Source organism: Pongo abelii, chromosome 6, assembly GCF_028885655.2.
Source record: "Pongo abelii isolate AG06213 chromosome 6, NHGRI_mPonAbe1-v2.0_pri, whole genome shotgun sequence".
NCBI lineage: Eukaryota > Metazoa > Chordata > Mammalia > Primates > Hominidae > Pongo > Pongo abelii.
The window spans coordinates 57390938-57408408 of NC_071991.2; the positions used below are offsets into that span (position 1 = coordinate 57390938).

The following is a 17471-nucleotide window of genomic DNA, read 5'->3' on the forward strand; positions in this document are numbered from 1 at the left end:
AGCTTAAGTAGACATTTTTAGAAGAATTCAAATTAGATAAGAATGTATATGTCTCATTTCTTGCCTCAATTTTGTATTCTGAAATATGTTAAGCATACAACATAGTTAAAATTTTACAATGATCATCCAAACATCCATCACCTAAATTCACTGATTATTAATATCTTGCCATGTTTATCTCTCTTTATATACTTAAGTTTATGTATCCTTTTTTCTTCTAAGCCATTTAACGTGAAATTGCAGACACTTCACTCCTAAATACTTCAGAGCAAGCATCACCTAATAAGGACAGTTGGCTTTAAACCACCACTATTATTATAGCTAAGAATATTAAGAATAATTTTATATCCTCCAATAGGCCATAGCCAAATATCCCTCACTATCCCCCCAATTTTTTTTTAAACCTAGGATACAATCAAGGTCCACAGATTGCAAAATTATGTCACTAATCACTTTTAATGTCAACAGGGCCCCAGATAATGTCTCACATTTGTACTAATTTTGTGCAGTTTTAGATAAAATAAAGATTTTAATGAATGTGAGAATTTTAAAGACTCACCAAAATATTTTTTAAAAAAACATTTAATCTCAGAAATATTTACTTAAGAAACAGAAATTTTCATTTTCTTTATAACCCTTTGTGGAGTAGGAAGGAGTGAAACAGAATGAGATATGTCTCAATCTTTGAAGAAAAAGTGCAAGATAGATGTGAATGCCAAAATGCCATCACTTTTCTGTTGGAGGCCCTGAAATGAGGGTGGTCTAATAAGTATTCAAAAAGCTACAATATAAATACTGACTGCACTCTTAAGATCTGGGTTTGTTTCAGCATCTTTGACTGGCATTCAAATACAAAGCTAAAAACCTTGATCATCAGGCAGTTGCACCACAAAATGTTTTAGTCACCCTATAAAAGTTACATTTCTTTAAGATAAGAGAGGCATTTCTGTAAAGGGGAAGGAAAGATATGAAAGAATTCACAATAAAAAATCATTAGTTCCTCCTAACCTAGTTTGACTGTCTAATAAAAGTATTATATCTGTAACCTCTTGTCTTTTTACTCCAGTCTCAGTTCTTTGAGGTAAATAAAAGTAAAATCAAAGGCATTAAATATTTACATGTTAAAAAAATCTATCCAACTATAAAGAAAAAGCAATAGCTGCAATAGAAGAAATATGAATATAAATTAGCCAAAAATGTATAGTGAACCAATTTGAGAAGCTATTTTTCTTATTATTATAATAGAGGGCACTATATACAATTAATCACAATAACTCAAATATAACACTGTAGTTTTTTAGGTATAGGATAAAGATATTGAAAAATGTGATCTTAAAATGAGAAAAGAATGTCACTATTTTCTCTGTCAATGACTACTAAAAATTAATACACTAGGCATTATTAGACCATCTACATAGTAAATTTATATTAAAGCCATGATCATGACTCCACAATATTCTATTTACAAAAACAGTAAAGAGTAAATAGCTTTTTAAATTTTCTTTTTAAATTAGGGTTAATCTAGGCTTATTCATTTCATCAGAAGTACAACAGGAATCATTCTAAAAATGTCCAATCTAAATTAAGAGACTGGGAAGCTCCCCTGACTCACTGCCACACTTTAGAAAGAGAATGTTCATGGTAATGAAACAAAGTTCACATCCAATTACAGTTAGATTTATTGATTTACACCATTATCCCAAGCAGCTTCATCCCCAAATCGGTAACATTCTACAATGAACTGACTACGTACGCCACCACAAAAAGTTAGGCAAAGGAACGTAAGGAAAGCTTTAGACCTAAACTCTCCCAATTGGTACTTACTGTACTATCCACTATGCGCAAAATAAGGATAGGCCCTAGGGAAAGTACCTGCCACAGTGGAACCAACAGCATAATTGTGGCCAAAAGATTTTTTAAGCATTTCAAAACAGACACTCTAAATTTATTATTTCAGTTAAAAAGCATTCGATTTTTTTTTTTTTTTTTTTTTAATATGGAATCTCACTCTGTCGTCCAGGCTGGAGTGCCATGGCGCGATCTCGGCTCACTGCAAGCTCTGCCTCCCGAGTTCACACCATTCTCCTGCTTCAGCCTCCCAAGTAGCTGGGACTACAGGTGCCCGCCACCACGCCCGTCTAATTTTTTGTATTCTTAGTAGAGACAGAGTTACACCGTGTTAGCCAGGATGGTCTCGATCTCCTGACATCGTGATCTGCCCGCCCCGGCCTCCCAGAGTGCTGGGATTACAGGCGTGAGCCACCGCGCCCAGCCAAAAGCATTCGATTTTTGTGGCAACTCTCACATAACCTTAAAATTCTTAAAATGCCAACCAACATGAGCTCTGTTCTTAAAATTATCAGTGAATCACTATCTCACTGTGAACACCAACCTCAAGAAGGCCTGCTTTTGTGGTCACCACTAACATGTCAGAATTTCCTTCATCTTCCATAGTAAGCAGCTCTTCAACCGGAGAAGAAGCTCGAAACTGGAAAGGTGTACTTGCTCCACGAATTTCACCCTTATGGGTAACGTAACAGAACTGATAAAATTCTCCATCATCATTTGGAAGGTAATATCCTAAGAGGAAGTTAACAAACAAAATTATTAAACTTCCTATTATAAAATTCATGTTATTTCAATTTAACAATACTTGCCATGTCTCATTCCGCACACTGTTCTCGAGAAGAATCTGGGATATGTCCTTCCTCCTTTCGCAAATTATCAAAACTAGATTCTTCCTTCCTCCTCAAAGTTAAAATTTTTCTTCTCTTAGGTTTAAGCTTATATTCCCAGAATATCCTTTCCCCTTGTATCTTCACTAGGGCAAAACCCACTCATCCAGGAGAGGCAAGTACATACTTTACAATGGGAAAGAGGCTGGAGGAGGAGCAAGGGAAGAACCAATATAAAAGTCTACTGAAGACTGGGAGTGGGGGTGGGAATATGTCATTTAGAGAAATCTTCCCTCCAATTTGACATTCATTACATGTAAATAAGAAATATTAACTAAAGGAATATGCTGCACATGTGAACTATATGAAGGCAGAAAAGATGAGGTCTGCTAGTGCAGTATGGTAAAAATAAGCTTTAGGACCCAGTGCGGTGGCTCATGCCTGTAATCTCAGCACTTTGGGAGGCCAAGGTGGGCAGATTCACTTGAGCCTGGAGTTAGAGACCAGCCTGGCCAACATGGTGAAACCCTGTCACTACAAAAAATACAAAAATTTGCCAGGTGTGGTGGCATGTACCTGCAGTCCCAGCTACTAGGGAGGCTGAAGCGGGAGAATCGCTTGAGCCCAGGAGGTCAAGACTGCAATGACCCATGATGGTGCCACTGAACTCAAGCCTGGGCGACAAAGTGAGATCCTGTCTCCAAAAAAAAAAAAAAAAAAAAAGCTTTCAAACCACACAGATCTATTCAGAAATCCAGCTCTACCACTATTATTTACTTAACCTCCCTGAACCGCAGGCTCTTTTTTTTTTTTTGAGACGGAGTCTCGCTCTGTCACCCAGGCTGGAGTGCAGTGGCGCAGTCTCGGCTCACTGCAACCTCCACCTCCCGGGTTCACGCCATTCTCCTGCCTCAGCCGCCTGAGTAGCTGGGACTACAGGCGCCTGCCACCACGCCTGGCTAATTTTTTGTATTTTTAGTAGAGACAGGGTTTTACCGTGTTAGCCAGGATGGTATCTATCTCCTGACCTCGTGATCTGCCCGCCTCGGCCTCCCAAAGTTCTGGGATTACAGGCATGAGCCACTGCGCCCGGCCGCCACAGGCTCTTAATCTGTTTAAAAAAAAAAGGCCAGGGGCGGTGGCTCACGCCTGTAATCCCAGCACTTTGTGAGGCTGAGGCAGGTGGATCGCCTGAGGTTGGGAGTTTGAGACTAGCCTGATCAACATTGTCGTGGCGCATGCCTGTAATTTCAGCTATTCGGGAGACTGAGGCAGGAGAATCACTTGAACCTGGGAGGTGGAGGTTGCAATGAGCCGAGATTGTGCCACTGCACTCTAACCTGGGCAAGAAGAGCAAAACTACATCCCAAAAAAAATTTTTTAAAAAGAAAAAAGGGGCCATCTGTCTCAGAGATCCAAAATATTAACAAATAGATAATATATTTATAGTATCTAGAATAATGTGTTCAATATTTGCCCCCTTCTTTCTTCAATTTGTTATCCCATTTTAAATTCTGCTGGATTATTATAACTTAAAATTAATCTTTGCCTCCCCATCAAAGCTCACATAGTACTTTTTACATTAAAAAATAAATATCTCCTTTCACTTCTCAGCCTTTTTGGCTAAGATCAAATGTAAAAACTACATACCTCCACAGTAAACCTAACGTTACTACATTACTAGTTACTATGTACATGCCTTACAACTACATCAGACCTCAAAAACACCATAGATACCACACACACACACACACACACACACACATTGAGGGCACATATATATGTACATATTTGTGCGCATACATATTAAAAAATTCAGAATTCCCCACAATGACTTGTAAAAAGGAAACATTCAATAATTGTGAAATGAATAAACAAAGATGAATATATTTACCTTATTAATATCTACCCCAAAAGCTATAACCACTACACCTGCTGTTCTTTCATGTCTTGAAATTTTCAGCCTCAGTTATTATACCTACTTCACCTGATTTCACTCTTTAAAAAACAGCTGGCTTTTCTCCTTAGAAACAGAGAGGAGAGGCTGGGCACAGTGGCTCATGCCTGTAATCCCAGCACTTTGGGAGGCCGACGCAGGCGGATCACGAGGTCAGGAGATGGAGACCACCCTGGCTAACAAGGTGAAACCCTGTCTCTACTAAAAATACAAAAAATTAGCTGGGCGTGGTGGTGGGCGCCTGTAGTCCCAGCTGGTCGGGAGGCTAAGGCAGAAGAATGGCGTGAACCCGGGAGGCGGAGGTTGCAGTCAGCCGAGATTGCACCACTGCACTCCAGCCTAAGCAACAGAGCGAGACTCCATCTCAAAAAAAAAAAAAGAGAGGAGAGGCAGACAATCTATAAGATAAGAGAAATTCTTGTGGCGTTTTAAAGCAAAGTAGCAGTCCACAAAAAGGAATTAAGAGAGGGGTGGAGCATGTCAAAAAAAATACAAGAGCCCACTTGAAAAGCTCCAATGGCTAAAGCTGAAACAATTTAAGTAACAAAAAAAATATGGTATTAGACTTTATTTCACAGAAGAAATTAATGATTCCATGGAGAAGAAAAAAATTCTTTCTAACGTAATGATCAACTAATAAATATACAAGTAATAAACTTCATTAGACAAACACCGCAATAATCGTAGGCAAGATGCACAGAGGGATACTAAAATTAGTGGCTGAAAATATGAGGAGAAACAAGATATTTCCAGTCTCAAAGTAGCTCCCTCATAATATTCGTTAATTACAAGGAAAAAAAATAATAACTTTATTTACAGTGGAGAAATCCAGAAGACACAATCTTAAACAAACGATCAAGATTATTATAACCAGTAATAAGATGTATGGACATCACATACTCCCTGATAAAATGTACTGAGAAAGGTACAGTACTGTTTCTATGGCATTCTTCCCAAAAACGCATAACTTCAATCTAATCGTGAGAAAACATCAAGCAAAACCAAGATGAGAGACAAGCTACCAAAACAAACAACACCACAAAATGCTAACAGTACTTTACAAGAAAGTAAAGGTTATGAAAGATGAGGCAGAAACCAAGGAGACTAAGACAACATGACAAATACAAAGAGGGATTAGAGACTGGATCTAAGAACAGAAAAAGAACAGTAATGGAAACACTGGTGAAATCTGAGTAAGGTTTGTACTTTAGTCAATAGTACTGTACCACTGTTAAACTATTGTTTTCTTAAATAAATGTACCATGGTCATGTAAGATGCTCACATGACAGGAAGCTGGGCAAAGGGCATACAGAAATTCTGTGTACTACTTTTGCAAGTTTTCTTTACATCTAAAATTACTTCAAAATACAAAGTTTAAACATGTGCTGTGTCAACTCAGGGTTAAATGGATTAAGGGCGGCGCAAGATGTTCTTTGTTAAACAGATGCTTGAAGGCAGCATGCTCCTTAAGAGTCATCACCACTCCCTAATCTCAAGTACCCAGGGACACAAACACTGCGGAAGCCCGCAGGGACCTCTGCCTAGGAAAACCAGAGACCTTTGTTCCTGTGTTTATCTGCTGACCTTCTCTCCACTACTATCCTATGACCCTGCCACATCCCCCTCTCCGAGAAACACCCAAGAATGATCAATAAATACTAAAAAAAAAAAAAAACAATGTTTAAATAAATATCATAGACATGTATCCGGCAACATACATTTTTCAAGTTTTTAAAAATCCACCCTCCTAATATCTACTAAAAACTTACTAATTCATACCAACTTCCAAATAGCCACTAGGCTTATTTAAAAGCTTAACTACAAAACAAATATATAGCATAATTAATCAGCTCTGGCATCAAGACATTAGAAACTGTACAAACCAGGTATTCAATGTCTGATTCTTTTTTTTTTTTTTTTTTTTTTGAGACGGAGTCTCGCTCTGTCACCCAGGCTGGAGTGCAGTGGCCTGATCTCGGCTCACTGCAACCTCCACCTCCCTGCTTCAAGCAATTCCCCTGCCTCAGCCTCCCGAGTAGCTGGAATTACAGGCGCACACCACCACGCCCAGCTAATTCTTTTGTATTTTAGTGGAGATGGGGTTTCACCATGTTGGCAAGACCGGTCTTGAATTCCTGTCCTCAGGTAATCCACCCGCCCCGGCCTCCCAAAGTGCTGGGATTACAGGTGTGAGCCACCGTGCCCAGCCTCAAGGTCTGATTCTTTAAAAAACAAAAACTTCACTAAAATAAACTGCTAAAAAATATGGTTCAAAACCATTTGAGATAGACATAATTATTCAGAGCTGCAATTTAAAGCTGCCTGGAAAAACCTGTCAGATGGATACTGAAAATAAAATGGGAAAAAGTGAAAACTAAATTTTCGAGTCAAATTTTACAGACTGTGACTTTAGTATCCAACAAGATTATAATAAATAAATAAGGGTTCATTTAGGAAAACAATCACGCTTAGGTATTGTTAGATGTTTTGGGTTTTGCATTTCAGGATTCTCATGACTCATCCACAAAATGAGCAATGTGATTTGCATTATGCTTGAAAGCCCTTCTATAACTCTAATATTCAATGACTAAGCTTTCCCTGACTTCCTTATATAACAAAAAAGTTCTAGGCAGGGAGATGCTTTTATTTCTGAATTTCAAAATTCAAAATAAAAATGAACTGTTGAATTTTCAGAAACTTGTAAAACATATTGCATTTAGGCTTAGTGCCCACGAATTTTTGAGACAGGGTCTCGCTCTGTCACCCAGTCTGGAGTGAAGTGGTACAATCTCGGCTCACCGCAACCCCAGCCTCCTGGGCTTCAGTGATCCTCCCCACCTCAGTCTCTCAAGTAGCTGGGACTTTAGGTGTACACCACCATGCCTGACTAATTTTGGGGGTATTTTTTGTAGAGATGAAGTTTTGCCAAGTTGCCCAGGCTGGTCTCAAATTCCTGGGCTCATACAATCCATCCTCCTTGGCCTCACAAAATGCTAACATTACAAGCGTGAGCCACCACGTCTGGCCCAAAAATGTTTTTAAAGTATTAACAGAAATAAACTGGATGCTTTTCTCTCTATATGTTTTAACCACTTTTCAACTTACTCCTAAGTCCCTAATAAACAAATGCAATAGTCACTATAACAAATTGAGTAACTTTTTTTTCAACAGATGGAGTCTCACTATGTTGCCCACACTGGTGTCTAACTCCTGGTCACAAGCCATCCTCCTGCCTCAACCTCCCAAACAGCTGAGATTACAGGTGTGAGTCACCACTTAAAAAATAAGTTAACCTGGCAGTTAACTTATTTTTTAAGAGGAAACCAATCACAATAAAAATGATTAAAAATAAACCAACAGCTTTCAGGAAAGAAGTTTTAAATGTAACAAAACTGGTTCCAATACACACCTAAATTTTATTATCTAAAAAAGGCTACTAAAAGATAAACTACGTATATAACTTATAACGTTTCCTTATCCAAAAAACATCTATGAGGACCTAAATCAGTGCCCATATTACACTACAAGTTTTATCCTCTGCATACTGGTTTCCTGGCACAGAACATAAGGAAATTTCTTTATATATGCAAGTTCCATGAACTCACATTGCCAATTAATGTTTAGACCAAACATATGAAAAATTCAGAATAAAGTGAAAAAAAGTTTTTAAACAAACAGACCACCAAAATCCAAAACAATGACACCATCAAATGCTGCTGAAAATGTGGAGCAACAGGAACTCTCATCATTCATTGCAGGTAGGAATATAAAATGGTACAAGCCACTCTGGAAGACAGTTTCGCAGCTTCCTACAAAACTGAACATGCTCTTATACAATTAATTAATTACATTCCCTGGTATTTACTCAAATGAAATGAAAACTTACATCCACACAAAAACTTGCACAAGAGTGTTTATTGCAGCATTATTGGTAAGTGCCAAAACGTGGAAGCAACCAAGATCTCCTTCAACAGATTAATAAACTATGATACATCCATTCAATAGAATATTAATCAGTAATAAAAGAAATGAGCTATTCAAACCACTAAAAGACATGAGGGAATTTTAACCGCATGTTGCTAAGTAAAAGAAGCCAATCTGAAAAGACTACATATCATATGATTCCAACTCTATGACATTTTACGGCAAAACTGCAGGGACAGTAAAACATCACTGGTTGCCGGGTTTTACCAGGAGGGAAGGAGAGATGAGTTGGTGGGACACAGGAGAATTTTAGGGGAGTGAAGTTATTGTTCTTTATGATACTGCAACAATAGGTATATGTCTTCATACATTCATCAAAATCAACAGAATTTACATCACACAGTGAACCCTGATGTAAACTATGAACTCAGACAATAATAGTGTATTAATATTGGTCCATCAATCATAACAAATGGAGCACACAAGATGTTAAAATTAAGGAAAGCAGGGAAGGGTGGTGTAAGGGATTGCAAGAGAACTCTACTCTTCATTCAATTTTTTCTGTAAACCTAAAACTGCTCCAAAAAAGTATGTTAATTTTTTAAAATTAAACCATCTGAAGCTGATTAATCTGAGCCTAGTTATTTTAGAAGGCTGCTCTGCACATGTCACCAAAATCCAAGTCAGATATTGCCTGATAAAAAAACAGGACATTTTAACTTAGATAAGACCATATCAATCAGATAATGTTAACAATTATTTGCTGAAAACTGTCTGCCATGCCACTGGTTCCCAAACTTCTACGTAACAGAATCACCTGTTGATCTTTTCAAAATTCTAAAACCCAGGCCATACCACAGACCAATTAAATCACAACATCTGGAGGTGGGACATAAATTTCTGTGTGTCTTAAAGCACTCAGGTGATTCCAAATTACAGTTAAGTTTGGAAATCACTATACCAAAGCTATGTCCATAGGCTCCAAGTTATGCTGCCCTTAAAACAGGCTGATGCTCTCTCTTAGCGACTATAACGAAAACTGACTGAAACTCAAGGGAGGGATCACTGTAAAAATTTTTCGGCCAGGTGCGGTGGCTCACGCCTGTAATCCCAACACTTTGGGAGGCTGAAGCAGGCAGATCACAAGGTCAGGAGATCAAGACCACCCTGGCTAACACGGTGAAACCCCATCTCTACTAAAAATACAAAAAAAATTAGCCAGGCATGGTGGCGGGCGCCTGTGGTCCCAGCTACTTGGGAGGCTGAGGCAGGAGAATGGTGTGAACTAAGGAGGCGGAGCTTGCAATGAGCCGAGATCACGCCACTGCACTCCAGCCTGGGAGACAGAGCAAGACACCATCTCAAAAAAAAAAAAAAATTCTAAAATAAATAATACTAGAAATGTTTATCCCAAATTCAAACTGTTTTTTGGTTCCTTTCTGAAGTAAGCATTTGCATGCTAACAAAGTATTTTCATTAAATAAATATTTTATTATAATTTGGTTTTTTAGAGGTTTTTCTTTTAGTTTGTTAAAACAAATTTAATTTTTAACATTCTGAAGATGGTAAACCAGATCCGATAAGGGAGAAATGATTTGGGGTTTCATTTTAAAGATTTAGGGCTAGGCATGGTTCCTCACACCTGTAATCCCACCACTTTGGGAGGCCAAGGCGGGTGAATCACCTGAGGTCAGGAATTTGAGACCAGCCTGGCCAACATGGCAAAACCCCGTCTCCATTAAAAATACAAAAATCAGCCAAGCGTGGTGGCGAGCACCTGTAGTTCCAGCTACTCTGGAGGCTGAGGCACAAGAATCGCTTGAACCCAGCAGGCAGAGATTGCAGTGAACTGAGATCACACCATTGCACTCCAGCCTGGGTAACACAGTGTGACTCCACCTCAAAAAAAAAAAAAAAAGATTTATAAAATTTTTAAATTGCATTAAAATATGTGAAAATGTGTGAAACAATAAACTTTATTTTAAATCATTCATCTCATAATCCCGAGCACATTTTTTTAAAGTAATGATTCATACAATGTAAACTTCTTTCTGCTAACATAAGAACATTCTTAACAGAGCCCATTGCTTAAAGATAAGAGGAAAAAGTCTTAATTATTAATAGCCAGGCCCAGGGGAAAGCAATAAAGTCCTAGAATTTTTTTTTTTTTTTAAACATAAAGGCAAATAAAGTTCTCAATAGCAAAGAGGCAGTTTTAGGGAATGTTCAACCTGGGGTTAAAGGATAAAGAAAATTCAGGTCATCCATCAACTTTAATGGAGAAAAACATTATATTTTTATTTTTACTAACATCTAACTAAAATTTTAGCATGTACTTTGATTATTATCAGTATTTGTGATTTTTGTCACTAACAGGAATTACTTATATGTTAATACCACATTACAATTGTTACAGGTATCTCAATGTTATCTTACTTGGAAATCATGGCAGTGATTAAATCTGCCAATAAAATACATCTTGTTAACACACAGATTTTGAAGCACACGTATTAATATATCAAAAATTTGTTACTGTGATATTTTAATTATTTCAATATAATTGGTTTTCTTTGCAATTTTATGTCTTATTTTATACACATTAAAATATTATTCTGAGACAGAGTCCATAAACTTCACCAGACCAAAAGAAATCTATGACATACACAAGGGTAAGAATTCAGTTTAATACAATCCTAAAGTCAGTACAATTACAATACAAAATTACTCTGCAGCAAATTCTTTGATAGATCTCTGAATAAGTGTTTTTTTTTTTTTTCAAGTTTTTAAGTTGTGGTAAAAAACACATAAAATTTACTATCTCAAGCATTTTAAAGTGTATAGTTCAATGTTAAGCACATTCATATTGTTGTGCAACCACCACCACTATTATCTCCAAAATTGTTCTCATCTTTTAAAACTGAAACTCTCTACCCTCATTAAACAATAACTCCCCATTCCTCCCTTGAGGGAACCTGAATGGCCTGCGGACCACCATTCTACTTTCTGTGTCTATCCCTACTCTAAGTACCTCATATAGTGGAATTATACAGTATTTTTCTTTTTGTTATTGGCTTATTTGACTTATCATAACATCTTCAGTGTTCATCCACATTGTAGCATATGTCAGAATTACCTGAATAAGAGTATTTTTTAAATTTTGTAAATAATGCCAAGCTAACACAAAAATGAATTTTATATTACTTTATCATTTTATAATAAACGAACTTACACATGACAGAATTCAAATAACTGTAAGTTCTGTTAATCATGTTTGTGGTTTTCATCTGGACTATTTTCCTCACCTTTTTTTGTTACATTATTCTAATATCTGTTATTACTATTGTATTGTTTTCTCACTTGAAAAAAAATCCCCAAAAATTAGTATCTAAAAAGAAACCCACTCTTCAGTGAAAGTTAAGACAACAACCAATAACTTTTAAATGTCTACATAAAATATCATGTGGCCTACACTAGACAGTTACATTCTTAGGGCTTTTGCTAAGCAAAGACACTAATTAATTCAACTTTGGTACCCTGGAGATACCTGAACAAATCATTACAATGGAGTACAACATCTTTAATGGCAATAAGACATCTAGTTTCATTGAGTTCTGCAGTTTTCAGTCCTTACCTTGGAATGCTAGTACACAATTGACTGTTGATCCTTCCACATAATGTTCAGGCATAGGGGACCATAAAAACGTGTAATAATCACGAGCAGTACTCCATCCAACCTAAAGGGAAATAACAAAAAAGGCGGATTTATAAGCAAATAGTTTAATATTAGGCTCATACAGCATATTGTTTATTTATTGTATTTTACAGTTAAAATATACATTTAATATGTTTACAAATCATGAGTATTTTAACAAGCATGTCAAATTATTTCTAAATTAAACTACAGCCTAATGCTATAAAAATCTACATAAATTGAATAGTAGAGTTTCTACTATATTAGAATGCAATTTGCTATCCAATCTCTCAAGGATAATCTAACTATCCATATGATCAAATATAAAAACGTGTTTTGATTAAAATGTAATTTCACTAAACACAGTGAGTTTTTAAATACTTGTTATTTATTTTTTATTGACCACAGAGTATTATTTTCAAAGGTGGCACATACTGAATGTCTAGTAGCTTCAACAACTGAGGGAGTTATAGACTAAAGAAAATTAATATTTAAAACATTAGACATGCATTACAAACTCACCTCTGAAGAATTTTCAGATATATCAAAATTCAAAAAACTTAATTTATACCTCCAATTTAAGTGTTTTATTTGTTTTACTTAGACATCTGCCTCCCCCTAAATCCACTAAATTCACTAATCTCTCATCTTTGGCAAGTCTTACCTGCAGCCAATTGGCAAATTTTGTAAAAAGACCTTCAGCACCAAGATGTTTATATATGCACAAACAGACCACCCATGTCTCACCTAATGCTAACACATTTTCTACTCACAACATGAATATATACATATCTCAATCCATATTTTCCAGATGGACTATACCATGTTAAATATTGAAAACTGGAGATGTTTAAAACAGGTACTAGATATCCATTTGCTAGTAATATTACAAAAATTTATGCATCAGCCACAAGGTTAGATTATACATGTTCTATGATTCTGATTGGCCTGATTGTAGACAACAGAATACCGAAGCTGAACTAACCTTAGTCACCTTTAGCCTCCAAAGGAATGGTTAAAACTACAGGTTACAACTCAGTAAGAAGTGATAAACCAATTTAGTGGTTCATGACTGGCATTTATTTTGTAATTACATAGAAGAGAAAGTACTGGAGTATATTAAGGGTAAGTGTTTCACAAAATTTGGCTTCTGGTGTATCTGCATGCTGGGACAAATCTTGCAATTTACTTTGTTCTGTGTCAAGGTAAAAAACATTTGACACTATTCATCTCTTTACAGATATGAAACCTGAGGAATCAGTGAACAAGTCATTTACCTCATCTGTTTGAGCCCATTTTTCCTTTCACAGTTGATGGAAGAATTAAATTAGATAATGAACCTAAAAGCAGCATCTGAAGTGCCTAATCCATGGCAAACACTCCATGAGTGGTAGTTATTATAGGTGTAGCATTTTGTAATAACTAAGAGCATAGGGTGTGAGGTCAGAATACCAGAAAAGATAATTTGCTAGCTGTATGGTTTTGGAAAAGTTATTCATTTCCATTTTCTCCTCTGATAACAAAAACAGTCTCAAAAGGTTGTGTCCGTATTAAATGAGATCATCCCTGTATCTAGCATAGTGCCTATCACATAAGTGCTTGTTAGCAGCCTGAGAACTGAGCCTACCAAGAAGTTGGGGGCAAGATACAATCCTGAGTAAAAAGTCAGAAATATAGAACTACACTTCAAACTGCTTTTGAGTAAGGAAAACTAAAACTAAACAATAGTTCTTAAGTCACTTAGAGAGGGGCATGTTGGGCATACATAAAAAATAAATGTAGAAGTCTCTCAACCTGGAAAGATACAAAGAATGGGCTCCTTTGGGATGTAACTGTCTTATATCTAAGCTCCCGCATGAAAGTATGCTAGAGTGGACAATACTGAAAGGAACACAAAAGATGAACATCAGGAAATTATGTAGGAGTCCACTGCAATAATAATAAATCTAATTAGAAGAGTCAATAAACCATAATGTGTCCAAACCAAACGTTGATTCTCTGTTTTATTTTCCTGGTCACCGGGCTAGAACTTGCTGCTCAATGCTACAGGACACACTGAAATGCAAGAAATCTTGTCTTTTAGTCCACCATTACCAAGTGTAAAGAAAATTATTACACTTAAAGTTGATAACAGCAATTTTCAAACATTGAAAAATGGCAGGGAGAACATGGCGACACTTCGGACAATGGGACAAAATAGCCAGTTATCTAAAACTGCCAAAATACGTTGCTTCTAGGAGATATACCTGAATCTAGTTAACCAGTTAATTGTAGTCACAGATACCACTGGAGGCTGTACGTATGTTAAGAAAGAAACTAAAGCAATGAGTATGTCACATACTTTAGTTTGAAGAACTACAACAGCAGTGGGCATCATTCTTGTTACTACTGCAACAGCAAAATAAATGAGAAAATGGAAATTAAACAAGGGTGACAGAGAAGGGAGAAAGCCACAATGTGTTCCTTTTAAATAGGATTAACATTTCAGAAAAACATGTTGGATAAGTTTTGATCATAAAGGAAATTCTGAGAAAGAACATACAGAAGACCAGAATGACATCAAAGTTACCTAGAAAAAAATCAAGATAATAAATCCTGGAGAAACACTGAGAAAACGACAGAAACATTAGGATGAGGAAAGCATATGAGAAAGAAAGAAATAAACAGAGAAGAGGGGACTGATGTTTGGAGATGAATAAAGGGAGACAAGCCTTGGAGTAGGAAAGGCACTGAAAATAAATGAGCTGATTACATATGGATATAGGAGGATTCCCAAGACATATAATTAAGTGAGGAAAAAAAGCCCATAAAAAAGTATCAAATGAGCCTATGAATTTTTCTAATCCAGAAACATATAACAACAGACATCACTGGGGAAGGTAGGAGTACAATGGGTAGGAGCATTCATTTTCCTTCTTCTGTATACAATGTAGCTTCTAATAATCATGTTACTAGAAAAGTTCCTTTAGGAAAAAAATGACTGCAAAAATGCCTAGATATACACAGGGAGTATGCAACATTGATTCAACAGAGAAATATCATAAACAGAATAAATTCCTCAATGAGATAAAATGGTACAGAACTAATTGTAAGTGATTAAGTGAAAAAATCAAGGCATTAAAAAAGGCATGAGATATGCCAGCAACATTCAAAATACATGCATTAGAAAAAAGACAGGCCAGGCGGGGTGGTTCACGCCTGTAATCCCAGCACTTTGGGAGGCTGAGGTGGGAGGATCACGAGGTCAAGAGATGGAGACCATCCTGGCTAACACGGTGAAACCCCGTCTCTACTAAAAATAAAAAAAATTTTTTTAAATTAGCCGCGCGTGGTGGCAGGTGCCTGTAGTCCCAGCTACTCAGGAGGCTGAGGCAGGAGAATGGCGTGAACCCAGGAGGTGGAGGTTGCAGTGAGCTGAGATCACACCACTGCACTCCAGCCTGGGCGACGGAGCGAGACTCTGTCTCAAAAAACAAAAACAAAAACAAAAAACAAAAAAGACTGAAAGTCTCCTTCCATTAATAAAACAACGCTGGAAGGAAATACTTAAAACATTAACAGCGCTAACCATTGATATTAGGTAGGGATATACTTTGGTAGTGGGATTGTAGGACATTTTAATTTTATAATTATAAATAAGTATAATTATAAATATTTATATATTATATATATTATAATATAATTGTAATTTTTTTTTATAACCAGAGGACTTTTTTTAAAAACAGAAAATGAGTGGAATGAGACAGGACTGAAGGGGAGACCAAGGCAGGAAAACAGAAGAAGGAGGAAAAAAATTTGAAAAGGAAAAACAAGGAACAAAGAAACAAAAGCTTGAAACAGGATATTCAAGCATAAAATCACTGTTTAGATCCACCTTCTAATCAGGCAACTTAGTTTTTGATGTGCTTGACAGCAGGATGCAGTGAAAACAGTACCTTACAGGGAGGTTTTGTTTGTCTAGTATAGGACATGTCATGCATTAGCAATGTGACTCTGAACATATCACATGACCACTTTGCACTTCCAGTTTCCTCAACTAGAACAGTATCTCGGAGATGTGAGAATTCCAATTAGAACAGTATCTCGGAGATGTGAGAATTCTAAGACTCTAAAGTTTAAAAAACAAAAACTCATGGACCTTTAATGTTACTACAGTAGTCATCCTTTATCTAAGGTTTCACTTTGTGTGGTTTTAGTTACCTAAGGTCAACCAAGACCCCAAAATAAGTATAGTACAATAAGATATTTTGAGAGTGAAAGAAAGCACATTCACATAACTTTTACTCTGGCTGTTTAAGTGAAAAATCTGATTATTCAAAATTAGCAACAGAGTTGCTAATGATGGGGGCCAGGTATCAGGTAATATAACAATTTCATGTTATAATTGTTCTATTTTTAGTTATTGTTGTTAACTCTTACTGTGCCTAATTTATAAATTAAACTTTATCATAGGTATGACTGTATCAGAAAAGTAGAGTGTAAATAGAGTTCAGTACTACCTGTAATTTCAGGTATCCACTGGGGGTCTTTAACTGTAAGGTAATTTAATTTGTACTAAGCATAAATCTAAACATACACCAATTCCTCATGCTTATGTACTTATACAACTAAGACCAAATCAAATTCATAAACACAAAACGGAACAAAACTCAAATATAATGTAACATATAATATTTTACTGCAATTAATGTTGGTTTAATAATAAAGAGATGGCATCAGGTGCAGTTCTTTTTGTTTTTTTATTTGAGACGGAGTCTCGTTCTGTCGCCCAGGCTGGAGTGCAGTGGTACAATCTCTGCTCACTGCAACCTCCACCTCCTGGGTTCAAGCGATACTCATGTCTCAGCCTCCTGAGTAGCTGGGACTACCAGCATGCACCACCACACCCGGCTAATTTTTGTATTTTTAGTAGAGACAGGGTTTCGCCATTTTGGCCAGACTGGTCTCAAACTCCTGACCTCAAGTGATCCGCCCACTTCAGCCTCCCAAAGTGCTGGGATTACAGGCGTGAGCCACTGTGCCCAGCCTGCATCAGGTGTAGTTCTAAATCTTTTCCTGTAATTTTACTTCAATTCTGTCACTAAAGAAAATCCATGCTGAACTTATTAGCAACTCTTGTTAATTTTGAATAATCAGATCTCTCACTTAACCAAACAACCAGAGAATAATTATTGAATGCCAATTTACATAAGGTTCAAATCTCAGCTCCAACGTATAATGGAT

General features: G+C 36.6%; 1 protein-coding gene across 14 annotated transcripts in view; it reads right to left on the reverse strand.

Annotated features, from left to right (window-relative positions):
• TAX1BP1 (Tax1 binding protein 1) overlaps positions 1 to 17471 on the reverse strand; it is a 90378-nt gene that overhangs the window by 61583 nt on the left and 11324 nt on the right. For all 14 annotated transcript variants that reach the window (XM_054559105.2, XM_054559103.2, XM_063725614.1 and 11 more), the window contains 2 exon segments: positions 12189 to 12291; positions 2393 to 2580 (listed from right to left, as the gene is read on the reverse strand). In XM_054559105.2, coding sequence (XP_054415080.1) covers positions 2393 to 2580; positions 12189 to 12291 — 291 coding nt within the window.